The 17,486-nt window shown below is 38.3% G+C and overlaps 2 protein-coding genes across 5 annotated transcripts; one reads left to right on the top strand and one right to left on the bottom strand.

The window, feature by feature from the left end:
• Positions 1–886: 886 nt before the first annotated feature.
• RB195_000087 (uncharacterized protein) lies at positions 887–6,580 on the bottom strand (the record flags this gene model as incomplete). Of its 2 annotated transcripts, XM_064196233.1 has the most annotated exons (15): positions 887–963; positions 1,032–1,053; positions 1,110–1,128; positions 1,277–1,365; positions 1,426–1,487; positions 2,060–2,223; positions 2,277–2,393; positions 3,129–3,219; positions 3,287–3,369; positions 3,465–3,557; positions 4,734–4,912; positions 5,124–5,260; positions 6,046–6,149; positions 6,378–6,431; positions 6,564–6,580. In XM_064196233.1, 15 exons carry the CDS (start codon positions 6,578–6,580, stop codon positions 887–889), a joined length of 1,308 nt encoding a protein of 435 aa, XP_064052114.1. The 2 variants fall into 2 exon arrangements, with proteins under 2 accessions (XP_064052114.1, XP_013299207.2); XM_013443753.2 differs by lacking the exons at positions 887–963; positions 1,032–1,053; positions 6,378–6,431; positions 6,564–6,580 and having other exon boundaries at positions 1,056–1,128; positions 6,046–6,148.
• A 73-nt stretch (positions 6,581–6,653) lies between these two features.
• RB195_000086 (uncharacterized protein) lies at positions 6,654–17,388 on the top strand (the record flags this gene model as incomplete). 3 transcript variants are annotated; one of them, XM_064196230.1, is made up of 24 exons in its annotated part: positions 7,040–7,267; positions 8,400–8,482; positions 8,712–8,862; positions 8,923–9,015; positions 9,078–9,139; positions 9,549–9,656; positions 9,714–9,891; positions 10,146–10,226; positions 10,343–10,453; positions 10,752–10,929; positions 10,986–11,077; positions 11,134–11,198; positions 11,256–11,374; positions 12,465–12,564; positions 12,799–12,868; positions 13,508–13,633; positions 13,731–13,805; positions 15,137–15,259; positions 15,310–15,415; positions 15,474–15,637; positions 16,562–16,673; positions 16,907–16,999; positions 17,112–17,182; positions 17,263–17,388. In XM_064196230.1, the coding sequence occupies 24 exons, from the start codon at positions 7,040–7,042 to the stop codon at positions 17,386–17,388; spliced, it is 2,715 nt and encodes a 904-aa protein (XP_064052111.1). The 3 variants fall into 3 exon arrangements, with proteins under 3 accessions (XP_064052113.1, XP_064052111.1, XP_064052112.1); XM_064196232.1 differs by lacking the exons at positions 12,799–12,868; positions 13,508–13,633; positions 13,731–13,805; ... (5 more) ...; positions 17,112–17,182; positions 17,263–17,388 and adding exons at positions 6,654–6,670; positions 9,947–10,090; positions 13,223–13,292; positions 13,351–13,390 and having other exon boundaries at positions 7,033–7,267; positions 12,465–12,560; XM_064196231.1 differs by lacking the exons at positions 7,040–7,267; positions 8,400–8,482; positions 8,712–8,862; ... (10 more) ...; positions 12,465–12,564; positions 12,799–12,868 and adding an exon at positions 13,445–13,447.
• Positions 17,389–17,486: the final 98 nt, after the last annotated feature.

Here is a 17,486-nt window from a genome sequence, read left to right as displayed (position 1 = left end):
AGTTTTTAATCGATTTCCTTGAGCTGTAGCCAAGATTAGTATTGATCGTCTTTATTAAACAACGGCTAACGTTTCGGCGCCTTCGTCAGAGCCTGGAAAATTCATTAAAACTTTAATAAAGCTGACACTTCGTTCTAATGTCTTAATTCAAATTTTTATCTAATTATTGTACGTTTCAAATACCCAGTACTAAATAATACACACAATTGTGATTCTAGAAATTGAGCATTCTCTAATAAAAAGCTCTTTTTTTGCAGAAATTCAACATGCAAGTACAGTGTAATCATTCTTTTACAAAAACATATCACTCTAAAAATCGCAGTAGAAGCTATAAAGCATAGAAACCTAGCATAACGTAGTAAAAATAGAGTAAATTTGATATCAATCGTTCAGATATGAAAAGAATTCCTATGTGAGATACATGATAAAAATGGACAAGTAAAGAATCTATCTAAGTAAGGCCACACCAGAAAAATAGAAATAAGACACTATTATAAATCACATTCTTTGGCAAGAACTATAGCACTTTGAATTGTCCTACTGAGCAAATCAATTACATGTATGTACAATATTCAGGCACCTCAATATTAGAGCATTTCTATTAGGAAATAAAATTAGACGCTACTATGCCTTTTACATACAGAAAAAAAATGACTTGAAAATGCATTAATAATATCACAGAAAGCGTTTCTAGTACCTCGCAAAAAGATTCGGAGCACTTCTATGGATTGCAAAACTCTCTGTTGATAAAGTTTTTTTTTTTTCTAAGCCGAGCTACACTACACTTACACTAGAATTTGAGGGGGGAATTGAATTGAATATTACGTGTATCTATGGCATCCCCCTAGTTTGAAATGGTTCAACAAGTGGTGTTTAGGTTTTCAAGCTATGGTAGGGAGATTGCAATCATATTGATCGGGTTGCTTCTAACTGAATTGTGGTAGTAGCAGGCAAGGTGGATTGCTGTTTTGAAAAAAGAAAATCAAACGAAGTATCAGCAAAATTAATGTGAAAGCTGCTTTCACGCTAACCACTACGTAATTTACAAAACATCTTCACTCATTTCTCGGATGAGGCTGTGTCCGCCGAACAATTTCCTTGTTTAGTACCGTGCGCATTCTTTCATATCTAAAATAAACATCTATTGAAATTTTCCTCTAAAGCTCTTCCACTTCCATTCGTTAACATAACTGCTAGTGGGAGAATTCTACATGTAAACAGGAAAAAAGGACATTGTTATAACTTTTACAAAAAAAAAGGTAAAAATTGTAAGTACCTCCGAACTGTGTCAATTACTTCTTGCTTGTACAATTTCAGCATCATCTCTTCATATTGTTCCAGCTGCATTGTGTTGAAAAGATCCCACTAAACAATTCATTTGAAGGTAGAATATTTTCAGATAGAAATTCCAGAATGAGGACACACTTCTAGCAAATGATCCAGTGACGTGTCAGCTTGAGAGTACATCATTAACCATTCTGGTACTTCTGAACAAATTGAAATTTAACAGAAAAGAGAATACACGAACAATGAAAAAAAATCACAAAGCAGGGTTATGCTATGGATAATCGAGAAGTTGGGGGATCAGCTTCGCCCACAAATTTCAAAACAATTTTTACTCCCTTCTACTTCTACTTCTAATTCCTAAGCATTAAAATGCATTAAAATTCGCACAATTTCGCACATTATACTAGCAAAAAAGAATTAACATAGCGACCTTACATACACACGTCCTGCAACCAAAGTGCAACACTTTACAAGGAACAATCCAACAAAACTTGACTGGCGCTCCCAAAGTTAGGAAGAAACTTAGCAAAGCGAAAAGTGAAACAAAAAATTCATGTTTAAAATTCGGCTTCTGTCTGTAAGAACGGGTCCATATTATTGGAACTGTTCTTTTCATTCCTTTTCGTACGAATGGTATATTTTTTTTTTCAGTGGAAGGAATGAAAGAACGGTATCTAGATTATCATCAAGCGCGGTCTGAAGAAATGAAATGGGACGAGACCCAATTACGGGAACTCAACAAAGAAAAAAAAAACTGGATGGAGCTGACAACCTTCATGATGTATGATATTCAGATGTTCAACAGCACTTTCGGTACGTCGACTAGCGACCATCATAGACTCAGTCCGATTGATTGGTACAATGGGCTGATTAATGGATTGATTTAATGGTTGAGCTAGTCCTGGATGCTCCACTTGAGATCGACCGTCCATTTCGCTTAAAAAATGTTTTTGTACTATTCTCGAATTATAGAAAACGGTACCACTTACTTGTAGTAGATAACACCAGTACTAGGCTGGAATATTTTGTTCCATCCTGGAGGTAAGTTTTCTCTAGCTAAAGGATGGATCCAATGAGTTCGACATGTATTGTGATCGACGTAGTACCTGAAACACAACTGAGAAACAACTGCAAAAGAAATAAGAGGAAACCATTAGTTCGCTTCAAAAATAACGGTGACTCCTGCGAGCAGGTATCTAAACGTGCAATAAGGGAAGCGCCGCCAGTGAGAGTAATTTGATTATCCCATCCCTATGAGAGACCAAATTTCGGTTCCGGAGATAGACATAAATTCTCAATTTTTCTTAAATAACGAAAAGGTAATGTTACGATGAAAAATCTTAATTGTCAAAAATAACCTAAGCAAAAGAGATCTTCAGGACTATCCAACTTTTTTATATCTTACAGCGCTTAGCTATAGGCATAGGTGCGATAGGAAGGGGCCGGACCCTCCTCAGGTAGAACGGGTCTGGCCCATGGTGTTCAGGTCATGTAATGAAGATCGGTTCATTCGCCAACGGTCCAAAAGTGGAGGGGTGCTTTCGCCAGATGAATTAGGTTATTCGTTTGTTGGTTTCGTAGGAATATCTGGGAATGTGAAAGTGTGCACGAGTGCAGTCTACTGTACCGGCTGTCTTCCATAGCTTTCCTAGTGAACCCAACATACGAACACAACTACAGCATCTCTTCAGTTCAGCAAGGAATTTGAAACACATTAAAAGCTCTTAAACTGAACTTGAGCACAGAGTACTCCCAACCAAGTTTACCTACATTACAACTTGTAGCAGAGCAGCCAATGGTTGTAGAGTAATGCGTGCCCAACGGAAAAATGCAGTCTCTACCTGTATCCCTGAGGTGTTACCTCTATAGCCCAATTCGGTGGCAACGGAAGTTCGTCCTGTTGAGGAGTACCAGACACCAAGCAATTATCACCTACAACGCAGCCGATTAGGATTACAAAAATAAACTGTTTGATCGGTTGCAAAGCGCTCAAACTCGCCAATAATCGAAGAGCCGAACTGTCGACCTTGGCCTGGAAGACTCTGCAACGAAACAAATCGTTGCTGGACCGAGGAAGAATGACTGGAAAAATAATTCTCCTTATAACAATGCTAGCATATAGTGTAAAGAAGAGGAAAGGAATATTGCAGTGGAATTAAAGAAACAAAAAAGCTCACTCAGTGCCCAACTGGTCCATAAACGATTCGACATTTCCAATGCTGTGAGATGATGTGAGTGGTTTTCTTAGATGTTCTCTTTTGCTCGGATCACTGCAATGGAATTCTGTGAAAAAAGTTGAGGCAATCGATAGTCTCACATCAGTCCCACATGAAATACCAGATTTGCTGACGGATATTTGCCTAATGTCGCTGGGTGAAAAGACATTCGGGAAAGACTCTTTTTTTAATTTCATTTTCTTGCTGGTAAGTGTCAAAAGCACAAAAATTACGAGTAAATGTATGAATAAAAGAGGAGAAAGAGATGAAAGAAAAGCACAACATCTACAGTCCTCCAGAAAATAATGTAGTTTTTGTAGCTAAGACAATCACAAAAGACAACAACAACACTCGACAGGGAGATCACGGATCTCTTATTTCACAGCAATAAAAGAAGCTCCTACATCTTAAATATTTGATCTCCTTGAAATTCGATAAGGAGCAACATAACAATATCTAATGTTATCCTAATTGAGGTGTGAAGAAATCGTAAACGATAATACAGAAGTTTTTTCCCTAGGTTTTGCGGAATTAGAAGGCGGATAAATCAAAAAATTGCCAATAACACGAACAATGAATAATTCTTCAGATAGCAGCTGAACGTCACACAGTTCACCGCTTATAGACTCCTCAGGGAGACTTAGAAAGAAACGAAATATTATTCACGAAAAGGAAAAGTTCTCAAAGTCATCAGTGTAGTAATTCGAATCGTCTCCTAAAATGTGGAAAAGATTGGAATGTAATTCAGCAGCCTAATTGTGACTTTTGATAGAGTTCCGTTTTAAAAGCTCGGTTTAACGTTCTTCGTGTGCATTAACCACTATCTTATGGTAGGACCAAGAAAAAAGCGGTTGATATCGAGATGGGACCATCGCGAACTGCAGCGAAGGGTGGTTTTAGCAAGAGTCCTGTATCGTTCCTTCCGCTACGCTCAAACGCACCGCCTAGAGACCAGCCGTTTACGCTACTACGTCGTGCTTCATGGGGTTTCGAAGAACTTAGTGATTCATGAGATTAGATTAAATGCCTAAGGAATGTGTGAAACGTTGAATTTTCGGAAAAACAATGACAGATCTTTAAACGTTGGTGCCAAAAAACCACAAAGAGGACGGAAAATCTCTATATCTGGTCAGCTATCATTGCAAAACAGCTAAGACTGGTAAAGAAAGAGGAAAGTATTGATGAAAAAACTGCGATTACAAAGCACACGAAATTTAAAACAAAATCAACCTGAAGCTCTGCGAAGACAAATTTCCCATTGGACTCTTACGCCCATCCATAGCATCAATGTGGTTCACCACAAGATGACTATGTGATGGCGGAAGGGAATACGTAGAAGTCGCACTCAGAGCTGAGTCCGAATGGGGTCGAGCCGCTGAACTATCCGTGAAGAGCGCTGCTGATTCTGTCTGAAGCATATTGGATTTTTAAACACAATATAGTCCAGAAAAAAAAAACAAGAAAAAAGGAGATGGTGGTATAAAGTGTACAACGGATATATAGTGGGCATCATGGACAACAATTGGAAGCAAATACTGTAAACCATACAAATAAATATTGGTTGCAACATAGACACCTGTTTCCAAGAAGTATAAGGAAGAAATGAATAGAAAGACAAACCTTGAGTGCACGGGGCTCGATATGAGGTTTTTGGGAGATAGTAACTGACGTTTTCGGTGTACATGTCGTGCTGTTGTTCGATGCAGACACATCCACAGTGGTTGACAATACTTTTTTAGCCAAAGTGTGAGTGTGTGCTGCAGATAAAAAAAATGGATTTTATCTATGAAACGAAGTAGAGGCGAGATGAAATTAAACAAACAATGAGGTGGTAACGCGTCATTGATCTAGTATAGTTCTAGCAAAAAAAATCGAAGAACGGAAATTTCTTTGGACGGTCTCTTTACTGTAGTTTCGCTTGACAGTTTTTAACAATTAAAAATTAGAAAGTGCTGACACTGATAACGAATTTTGGCGACGATCAACTGTTTGAAGCCATCTAAACTTCTATTGCCAAAGAAAATATTTCATGTGTTGCAGGATAGGATTGTTCTTCGCAATTAATTATTTGATGATTCGTCATTTACTAAAATTACCATAAACAGGTACACAGTTTTCGTTTTCGATAGAAATCTTTCCAAACATTTATATTGAAATAACTCCAACCAAGATTCTCCCAAAAATTAGCATTTTCCAGACACAACTTTGCGGGAGAGTCTGGCTCTAGTTTTTTTCTACAATTTCTTGGTTTGCCAAAGATCACACCTTAAAGGTAAATTTTTGCCTTTGCCATATATTATTCCACTAATGAACGACGCACTAATAAACACAATTGACCATACAAAGAACCACACTTCAACTATATAAAGAAGGTATAATAAGAGCCTGTTATCAGAAGTAAAATCCTGGAATGGTATGCAGCAGTTTTTACGGAAGCTGAAAATCAAAAGTTGAACAACACCAGAAGGACAAAAGGCAAAACAACGTCCTTTCATCGTCAACAGAAAAAAAGTCAGCAATGGAGCTTAAAGACCGAACTTACAAGAAAGTGATGGCACTGGAGGTGGGCTAGCTCGTTTCACATATAGTCCCTGGGTCCCTTCAATGTACGATGGTAGCTGCTGCTTCTTACTTCTCGAAAACATCCTGTAAAGGTGGATGAAACACGTGGAAAAAGTAGTCCAAACCCGTTTGCAAAAAGTTAGGAAGGTTACCCACACAAGAGCAACAAGATTAGATTCGTTTTAAAACTATAAAAATGAGACTTTATGTAAGAGGAAAATAAATCCTTCGTTGCGCAACATCTCGATCTCTCCGGGCCTTTTCCAAACATCTTCAACTTCAAACACTTCAAAATCTAATATGTAAACTAACCAGCAGGATACTTCTCCACACAACAAGTGACCCGTTATAAATTTCAGCAGCAATCTTGCAAATTAACCTGTAAAAATTGCAGACTAACCAGTCGTAGAATTAGATATCGGAGCCGTTAGTGCACCACGCAGCAGCTACAATAAACTTCATTGATAATATCGAATCCACGTATAGTAAGTTACTAACTTCCGGACTGTTTGCATTTCAATTTCCAGTGCTCGTCAAGTTTGGTTGATTCTAAAACCACGTGGTTTTGAATTGATGAGTGAGGAACGAATGGGTGACGGTGATCTGTAGGTTTTGGCTATTGTGCTTTCCTCCATCATGATTTTTTTTGTTCTTTGTCATCTGGATGACATTTGCTGACTAATACGTTCTTAGATACTGGTTCTTTTTTTTCTGGGGTAAAGTGCCCTTGGGGGTCTCTCAGTGGCGCCCTTATTTCTCGATGTAAGTAATTAAATCAGTCGGGGCCCAAGGATCTAAGCATTAGTCTTAGAGGATCTATAACATGTAAACTTAAGTTACTAAGGGAAAAAAGTAAGTTAACGCCGCCGAGGTTCCCTCCAACGACATTTTCCCCTTTTTCTTCTCGTTACGACTTACTTTTTTTTTGTCGAATTTGTCCCATGTGATCGCGGTTTCCATGCTTCAGATCCCAAATGAACGCGTCGATATGGTGGCGCAAACTTATTCGTTTGTTACAAGACGTGGACATGGAGGAGATGCTTCAAACGATTAGTCGATACCCGAAGCGTAGATTGCTAGCCATCTTATGTGCAGTTATTTTTGTTCTTTATTACTTGGGAATTCCTGGTGGTGGCAGGCCTATTTCCCCTGCTGGAAAGTGTGTCATGGAGCGGTTCAAGAATTGGGAAGCAGCCGTTCAGGTGAGTTGTCGTGCTCTCTCGTTCTTTTTGTAATTTTCAAACCTATGTCTAACAGATAAGATCCGAGATAAGCTGAACCATTCTTGCAGAAGTCCAGTGTGTTCACTCAAATAATTTCATTTTTTGGTACGCTCAGTGGATTGAGTTTAAACTTTTCAGGAAATTTGAGTCATTCCACTTCTTGTCAGACGTGAGATTTATTAACTCCTCCTGATCTCCTTTCCTTGAGAATTCCCAAAACCTTAGGATTTAGGATGCACTCATGTCTCGTGCTCAAAAGCCGCCAAAAATTTTGCGTTCGCATGTACTTTTGTGCGGCGGTTGCTTGCTAACGTCCACATGTTGCCATTGTAGCGGTGGAAAAGATGGATAGGTCACATGTGGAGATCTAATTTTCAGTACTCGTAAGTGTACCGGTTGTTCAATCGTCCCTTTCTACCCCTGCAACAGCTTTTTTGAGTTCTGAGGCCACACCTCGGAACTCAAAAAAGCCCTCGCTTTCAGATTTTTTTCCTACCGATTACTTTTCAACATGCTTTTCACCAAAATGTGCAGTGTTTCATTCCGTCATCCTCACATATAGAGTACCGACGATGTGCCATCGTAATGAAATGAACTTTCGTTGTTTTTGTGGATCTTCGAGTTCGTCAGATGCATACAGATTGTATTTGAACTATTACTAGTATTAGATTAAGGTTTTATTAGGTATTATTCAAATAGGTTAGTATTCGAACTCATATGACAATTCTCATGGAAAGTAGTTCTTCTCCCACTCTCGAAACAATCAGGAATGAGGAGTAACGCGAACAAAGAACTGTGCACAATCTAACTCGGATGATTTCCTGATGAACCACCAAGTTAGAAGGGATTTTGAGTGTCACTGTAGCTCAGAATTGATACGCATGACCTCATTTTGACAGTACCTCTCACCGCATATCATTATTTCCGTGGAGCACATGGTTAGAATTTGAACTATCTTAGTTCAGGTTACTAAATCCCATGAAAATTCTAGAGCTTCCTGGAGTGAAGTGTTGAACATGTGTTTTTGCGAATGCTTAGCTATAATAGTACTTTCAAATGATCTTATTCTAGTTCTTATCAAAGTGAAGTGTCAATTCGATGTTCCTTTCAGGAGCAATCGATAGGTGCCGATGAGAACTCAGTTGTGTTCGTGGGAAATGGTCACATCGGGGTTGACGTGAACGAAGAATTGCGGTATGGTCTCTGTTTTCATGAACATTTTTTGAATTGTAGTTTCATTTGTGTAGGTATCAATTGTGCTGCTCTTTGTAACTTCTGAATTTTCTTCTACTGAGCCCATCACTCTTTTGCGTTAAGATGAACGAGGGATATTTTCATTACCTCTACAGACTAATGGTTCTTTCATTTCTATAATTAAATTTCAGTGATGCTCAATTTAAAAGCAATACCGGTCGTAATTTAGGCTCTCCTCAAATGGCTCGAAAATATTAGATTTCGCTGCCGGTTTCAAGCCATTTGTAAATTTGGAAGTCGCTGAATCCGGCTCACCTGCTGAAACCACTTTCACCGAGTTCAAAGAAGGCCGTGTTAAAAATATAAAGTGTTACGTTATGGTATGCAGAATTCCTGTTTTGCAGTCAATACTGCAAACTAACTAATGGGAATATGTTTAGGATGGTGATTGTATGTGCATAGAAAGGACTCGCTATGCTCATCGAACAAGAAAAGAGTTGTTAGTGGAAGAAGTAAAAGTAGTGAATCCAACGGTATATTTTCTCATCCGCTTTCTATTTTTTTCTCGCTTCCAAAATTGACCATTAAAACTCAGAAGTCATCAGTTACCTTGCGAATTGGTCGCACTGTGGCAGAAAACTGGGCTGCGAACAAAACGTAAGTTTCTTCATTGAAAATTCCCCACTTTTATTGTGCTTTGGCAAATTTTCTTTCCCGCCTCTTTCATGAGCTTCTGTGTCAACAAATATAAGAATACTATCTATACTAATATACTATAATATATTATCTATGCGCGTGTTCCGTACCCAGCTTTGTTACCACGTTTCTTCCCAAGTTCAGTAAAATCTGACCTGTAGTGATTCTCGCAAGCGCTATTTTTCAACACAGTAATAGTTTTGCATAGAACTCATATTTTTTTAGTCTGCTCATGTTTTGAGAAATTTTCTTGCATCTTTTAAGTGAGGAAAAACTTAGATCCATGCAGTTGTGATTAGTTTTGATTTGTATATCGTCTACTCTGTATAGTTCATCGTTTCATTCGAGAGATTTTTTTCTTAAATTGCAGTGGTGATGCTATTGTTTACACCAGAACGTTCCCAATGCATCTATTTTCTCTTACATCAGCTGTGATCTGTTCTAGTGCTCCTGGAGAGTATCAGGTAGCTAGAAAAAGGTTTGTTTTTTCCCTGTAGATTTTTTCATTTACTGCTGATCATTTACTTGCGTTCAGAGAAGAGACGCTACGATTTATTTGTGTTGTTGAGCAGCGGGAATTATCAAGTAATATGGCAATGGATACGAAACCTGTCCTACATGAATTAACTACAAAAGTTGTTTCGGAGTTCAGCCGCTTGTATAAAATGGCGCCATTAGCAATTGATACTGAGCATGAAAATGCATGGAAAAAGGTCAGTGTAAATACAACGCTTTGCTGAATTTATTCTTTCGACTTGCATATTTTAGCTGAATATGGTATCATTCTACTTATCTCCCTCAAAGGCACCAAATGTTCTGAATGGAGACCAAATCAATGCCACTAAATATATTCTAATGAGTAATACAAAAGCTCCTTTGTTGGAAGAATCGATCCCTGAGGACAAGCGGAAGGCAGGAAGTTATCTGTGGATGAATGTCTTTCTTTTCGATATATTTTCCATTGCAGGCGTTAGAGTTGTCGTCTAGAAGGAATGAGAGGTGTTACAGTGAGCATTCTACGCTTCTTTATCCCTCGAAATTGTGGCATGTAAGTTTCGGCTCTTCTTTTCAGTATTCAGATCACAGTTCCCTCAATTGTTTGTTGAAGTTACATTGGCTTTCTCACCTTCCTTCTTCTCACAAATTTGATTAGTTTCATCTCAGGATTGGACGCATGTGGAGGATTTACTGAGGATGGCAGACATTTGGATACTCACTCTCGAAAAAAGAGGATGTGCTGCAATGCTGAAATCAGGTGCAACCGGTCTTGCTCAGGTAGGACAATTGACGTTATCTTTCGTTACGTAATTGCTCTGAGTCGTTTATTTTCTCAAAAAGGTCATAACGATCGACTTCTTTTATGTTTCTACGGAAGAAACCAAATCATGAGATCCATAACGGACAGAAAAAGAAATACTGCAAGAATTACTTTCATCCTATGGACTATAAATTCACTTGTATAGGCAGATAACTAAAGTTTCGTTCTTTCATTTCCTTGAACTACACTTTTTCTCTCATTTCAGCTGAACAACTTGTAAACGAACATGGGAAGATAATTATACGTACGTTTAAGGCATTCACACTGTCTTTGTCTGGTGCATCGTACCATGACTCACATTTGGAGGTTGCACTATCAGTTTCGGATCTCCACCGGGAGATGGCTTTCAGCGGCTTGCCTATCGGTGTTGCTGTTGGCGATGCAAGTGCACGAGTCCGAATAGATGAGGAAAATACACCGTTCTTTGAGATGAGTCATTTGGCTGGAATTGCAGTAACGGATTTTTTGACAAATGGAGAATGATTTAAGTGTCAGCAACAGGGACTTTGTACGCATGTGGAGGCGGATGTTTAGGCGAGCCATTAACACTCGGAAAAACACCAACCAAACTGGAAATCAAGGTTCTAATCTTTTTTTATAACATTATTTAATATCTTTCGAGTAATAATGTTTACAGATTACGAAGCCAGAGACCGCTATTCTATACATAGCAACTAGCCGCAAACACTTGGAACAGCTGAGGTACTTATGATCTGCTTCTCATTGACATTCCTTGTGATCCGAGTTGTATTCGTTTAGGTCAACCATTCATGTGTCTGAGGTGATATCCGCACCTTCCCACGAAAGCCAGCTCCTGGCACTTCACCGCCATGGCTCAGCCATAGGTGGACTACCAATGTGGTTTTGGTTCTTCTTGGGTATGTTTCACATCGCTTGAAATAGGTTTGGTGGCGTTTCTTGTGAGCGTTTCCATTCACAAACAGCCGATGGGAAATTCCAGGTACTTGCTGTGCCGATCGTAACAGCGTGTGCCGCGTACTCTAGTTAGGAACTAACTAAAGCTGCATAATAAGAAAACGATAAAGATTTTGCGGTAGAAGTCGATTGAAAAGACTGGACATCTGACAAGCTTGCGGATTTCATTTCATTTTACACTCTGGTTGGATTAGTGCATAAGAAATAGTGAGAAGCGTGATTTTTGTTGTCAGTATTTTTGCATCGATGTTGTTTTACAAATTTTGGTAAATTTTTGCACTTAGTGGACACTAACAAAGCTACTAGGAAGGGCACTATTCAAGGGTGCTTTGACGATTATGTCAGTTGTCAAGCATCCTGCTTTTAGAGAGCAACAGATTCGTAGGAAAAGCATAATGAATACCGACAAAATCGACATCTACAATAGACATGTCTTTACGATCATTGGGGTGTATGATGGGAGCTCCTTTCTCTCCTTTTTCTCTGTAACAACATGATGAGAAGAAATGAGTAGCAAATGCATGAGATTTATAATGTCGGCATCTCTGATTTCAATGTTGAGGATTGTTCGCTATGTAAATATGACTGTACGCATGTGAAGAACTCCCAAGGCTCATGTGAATGCGAGATGATATGCTGGGTTCCTAATTACAAAGTTTTATGTGCTCTGAAGCTCTTTGAATTCTTTGTTGGCTCTCTACACCACCGCACGTCCCATAACCAAAAAAAAAGCAGCGTAGGTGGTTAGACTGCAGAACACATGAGCGTCCGTATTTCCGGGAAAAGAATTCCAGCACGTTAGCGTAGAAATTTCGTAATCAAGTGGTGATATCATAGAGTTGTGAATGAATGCACAGATTATGACGGGGTTATTACGTCTCTTACGTGTAGCGTATGACATGTAATAGTTTTTTTCTGCTCTTAAAAAAGCTCAGACTTTTTTTTTGCGGATATTCCCCCTTGCATCTTCACATTGACTTAAAACAGTTCGTCTCATTGTAATCTCAAGAAATCCATATTAGATTTTTTCAGTGGTTCTGCTAATCGCTTTCCATGCATTTTTGGCAAAACTTCTGTGGTCAGAATGGCGTAAAGGTGATATGACGCCGTATAATCCTTATCTGAGGAGTAGGTACAGTTCCAATCGCTCTCACTGATTTCGTACCATGCGGCAGACCTAACTAGTCACTGTCTTGGAGCATGTTGAGATGATATATTTGTTAATTGTGCGAGATGAGTGTCTGTATAGTTTTGTATGCACTGCACTTTGATCGGCGTAATTGATTCATGCCATTCTTTAATTGTTCACATATTTACATCGTTTTCGTGCAATTTTTCAACTTTCTTTCTAAGTATTGCTTTTAAGAGCACTTGGACTCATCTGTAATCTCTTATTGCTTCAAGCTGCGGAAAAAAATTATGTTGTTCTCTTACGAGTATGTACTTAAAAAAGCTATGTTTATTTCGTATGCCTTGCATTGGTTCGCTTCTACACATTTTTAACCAAATTGCCAAGAGAGACACTTGTTGTCGTTTTGTTTTTACGGTTATTCTCTTTTGTTGCGCAGACAATGATTTATTTTGTAATAAACAAATATCATTTGAGTACGTATGTCAGCAGAAAAGGCTTTTTCCTTACTTATTTTCGAAATACATAGTTGATGTGGGATTTACGACGAAGCTTTAGCTTGGAGGCGAATACGTAATCTCTCAGCAGCGATAAATACAGTCAATAAGTTAACAGAGAAGAGGTTTGAGTCCGAGAGGGAAATCGCTTCTCTTCCTCTTAGATGACTTGCAGCATAAGTCTAATTTCGTTGTGGGAACATTACGAAACCGTTCTCGCCTCCGCGAAAGGGTGTATGTCGATCAACAATTTGAATAGATACCTACTACCAAGTTCTCTGTGATACTTCAGGAGAAAGACTTCAGGAACCAACGGGGAGCCCATAAAGTGATACCTTCTGCTGCAGTCCCCTTCACCTTACGTTACTTTTATCTTTGGAATAGACATGGCGAGTTTCTTTTTTAACTACTGAAGTATGTATTCTGCTGATAGAAAATTAGGGTTTTAGTCGTTTGCTGGATTTTTGGATATAGCCAGAAAAGACGTAGATATTCCATCTACGGCACCCAAAGATCTGCTGACATCTCTTCACATCGAATTCATAGCCAATTATGAGAAGAATAAGGATTCATATGTGAGCTATAGCTACTTATGTTTATGGCTGTGCGATGATCGTTCTAGGCAAAGAAATCGCATGTGAAATAAATTTCTTTTCGATCGATAATATTCAGGAATATATTATGGCCGAACCGCTACGTCTGAGCGGCATTTATTGGTGTCTGAGCGCCGTCTCCATCCTTAAGAAGGTCGGGTTTGTATTGGTTTCTTAGAAATCTTATTCTCCTTAGTAGTGTTTATGACCCAGTAAGCATCTCTCAAGGATGTCATAATGCGGCGCTGCAGGCGCAACTTATCCAGCAAAACAAAGTGTCTTGCACTGCAACCCTTTATTTCCAGTTAAATCGACTTCTTGCCTATTACTATCTAAAGAATATGTAAATATCAGTCTTTAGGGATTAGGAATCAAACGTGAGAAAATAAGTGTGCGCTACGCAGTAGTAGTAATCATCCAGCGCGGAATTAGCATCAATCGTTACATCAGAGTGCATAGAATACGCTTAAATGAAACGAATTCGCTCTGCTTGAAGTCGATATAAATCTATACAGTACAAAATTAAATTGTAAACAGTTTGTATACAAATATCAGTATGTATCAGTATGAATTGATCTATCAACATTCGAGTTTTTTTTTCCTGGCGAGAATGAGATTTAATCTACCTCTATGTGATAAATCAAAAAAAAAGCCTCTCAAGTGCTTCGGATAGGTTTGGATGACTAGATTTGTAAAGATCCTGAACCGAGTTTTTTTTTCCCCTGGCGAGAATGAGATTTAATCTACCTGACTGATCTTGAAACCGATTTCTGGCTTGACTGTAAGAGATTTTTGGCGTGCTTCGTCAATACATTTGTACGTCAGCAGAAAAGGCTTTTTCCTTATTTATTTTCGAAATACATCGTTGATGTAGGACTTACGACGAAGCTTTAGCTTGGAGGCGAATACGTAGTCTCTCAACGGAGATAAATACGTCTATAAGTTAACGGTAAATTACAGTACAAATAAGTACACAACTCGTCTGCTTAACCGGCGATTACTCGGTTGAACAGTTAGGTGTCATACTTGAAGAAGGCCAAATATTCACAGTGCGTGACGAACTCCATGAATGCATCTTATTTAAACAATCAATGGAATCGTACAATTCTACGCAGAAAAAACGTCAGAAAATAAATTAGTGGTAGGACGGTTGAATGACGATTATGAAAAGAAGTCAAAATCTAGGTCCTTGGGAAACATCGTTGACGCGAAATTTAAAGGTCGCAAGGTACCGTAACTTAATAGCCGTCGGCGGCTAGGTGTTGTAAATTCTCGTAATTTTTGGTAATTCATGTTTTATTGGTAGAAAATACTGTTGAAGAGAGCTGGGTGGCACAACTCTGGACAGAACTCTGCGTAATTGATACCAAAAATTTTATAATGAGCAATAAGAATATGACATATTAGGCCAGGTCATGCGTAGCTCTTTCTGTAGAGATTGGAGTGCGTCAAATTGTGTGTTGACACTTTTTTTGGGTTTTTTAGGCCGACGCATTGAGCCGTGATGCAATCGTTCAGTATATCCGGGAATGCCAGCGCACGGACGGTGGCTTTGCGCCAGCCACTCATCATGACAGCCATCTTCTTCACACACTTAGTGCAGTACAGGTATGGTTCGTTCATAGTTTACGAATACAAACTCAGAAATTTTTTGCTAGATTCTAATCATATTCGAAGCGCTGGACAGTTTTGACCTAGATTCAATAGCTCAATATGTTCGAAGGTTGCAGAATGAGGATGGAAGTTTTGGTGGTGATGCATCGAGTATGCTTTTTTTTTTTGGTCCATCAGAAATTTGCCTCACGCATTAGTTTTTTTCCAGATGAAGTGGATACTAGATTTTCGTTTTGCGCAGTTGCCACTCTCTACCTCATTGACAGAATTCATGTGATTGATGTTGAAAAGGCCGTTAACTATGTTTTACGCTGTTACAATTTTGATGGAGGGTTCGGTACAAGGCCTGGTTCAGAAAGCCATGCTGGACAAGTGAGTTGGAAACGTAGAATCGTGAAAAGTTTTTTTTTTCCTTTAATATGACACAGTAATAGTTTCCGGGAACTCAACAGTGTTGCATTTACAACTGTCAAACATAGGGCATAGTTATAATACAGCATGTTTTTAGAGGTAGCTATCGAAATAAATTGACTCTCACAGGAAAATTATGAATTTGTATTAATTATGAATTATGAGTAAATATGATAATTGTAAGGGATGGAAAATAAGTCTTCGAGAGCTTATTTTGCAATATCAGAGAATTTTTTAAGCTGAGCATTTTCAACCATCATAAATCAGCAACCGTTGTTGTTGCGGTTTCTTCCATGTTTCGCTTAATGCTTTATTGCTGTATTGCTTTATTACGCAATGCTTTATTTCCTTATATTGTTTATTATTCCTGTTTAAGGTTATTCAGATATCATCATACTATTATATAAAACCCTTATTTTTCTCTCCGTTGCGAATTCTCATGCACACACTGAGAAATTATGTAAATCTCAATTACGGCGAAGACTAGTCCGGTCGGTATTTTCGATCTCGTCTTACTTTAGCGATGAAGACAATTTTTGCCATTTCCAGGTAACAATTTTCATGTACGCTAGAAACATTTATGTATTTCCGATTTGGAATGATAATTTGTAGGCTTCCTCCATGACTTGGTTGTGTAGTGTTTTCTAAGCACGCATTGCTTTCTCATATTAATATTTACGCCTTGTCATATTAATATTTACTCAAAAATTGTTATTGTGCGGGAAGAAAATTCTAGTTCATCCATGGAAATTTGGAGATTCTATTTCCACTGCAAAGAAGTTCCTCATATGTAGTATTCTATTTTATATTTTATAAAATTATATCATTATATTTACATGTTGTTATATTGTTGTTGTTTGTTTCTTTACATGTTTATATTTACAGGTGTATTGTTGTCTTGGGACCCTTTGCATAACGAAGCGGCTTGACTCGATTGATAGAGATCGAACAGCAGAGTGGTTGGCTCAGCGCCAATGTGCTAGTGGAGGTTTGAATGGTATGGAAGTTCTTTTAATTTGTCTTCATCATTCATTCATCTCTCCTTTTCCTATTTTTTGCTTATTATACTGAAAGTAACTAGAACACATTTTGCACTGCAAATTTTGATGCTGTTTTGGTTTTCTAAAGTAAATACATCTCATTTCACAATAGGAATAATATTGTCTTCCGCATTTCGGTAGTGTCCTCCCTACCTGTTCTGATTATGCAACTTTCTGGTAATTTATTAAGGGCGTCCTGAAAAATTGCCCGATGTTTGTTATTCTTGGTGGGTGCTTGCGTCATTAGCAATGTTGGGACGGTTGGATTGGGTGGATAAGGCAAGTATAAATTCTCGATGTTTTCTTTCATTTGTCTTTATTTGGGAACGAAAATTTGTTTTTGTTTCGTGATCCGCTTGCAATTTGTTTTCTCCAACTGGATTGTTTTCAGGAAGCATTGATAAAGTTCATTTACGCTTGTCAGGATGACGAGACAGGCGGGTTTTCAGACCGTCCTGGAGATTGCGTTAGTTTTTTTTTTCTGAATTTCGTAGTACTTTTCATCAAAATAATCCAAATATCTGATTTGAATTGCACAGATTTTAGGCTGATCCTTTCCACACACTGTTTGGAGTGGCTGGATTGTCTTTATTTGGGAACGAAAATTTAAGCCCAGTTGATGCCGTTTTTTGCATGCCTAAACACACACTCAAGGAGAAATCTCTCTGCTAACCATACAACATTTTCACTTCTCAATTGTTGAGCTTGTTTTACTTTGATGCAATATCTTCCTCTGTAAAAATTTGTTTATGTGATATTGAACAAGGACC

This window comes from Necator americanus, chromosome IV (genome assembly GCF_031761385.1).
Source record: "Necator americanus strain Aroian chromosome IV, whole genome shotgun sequence".
Lineage (NCBI taxonomy): Eukaryota > Metazoa > Nematoda > Chromadorea > Rhabditida > Ancylostomatidae > Necator > Necator americanus.
The sequence above is the reverse complement of the archived record's forward strand: the minus strand, read 5'-3'. Positions and strand labels throughout refer to the sequence as shown.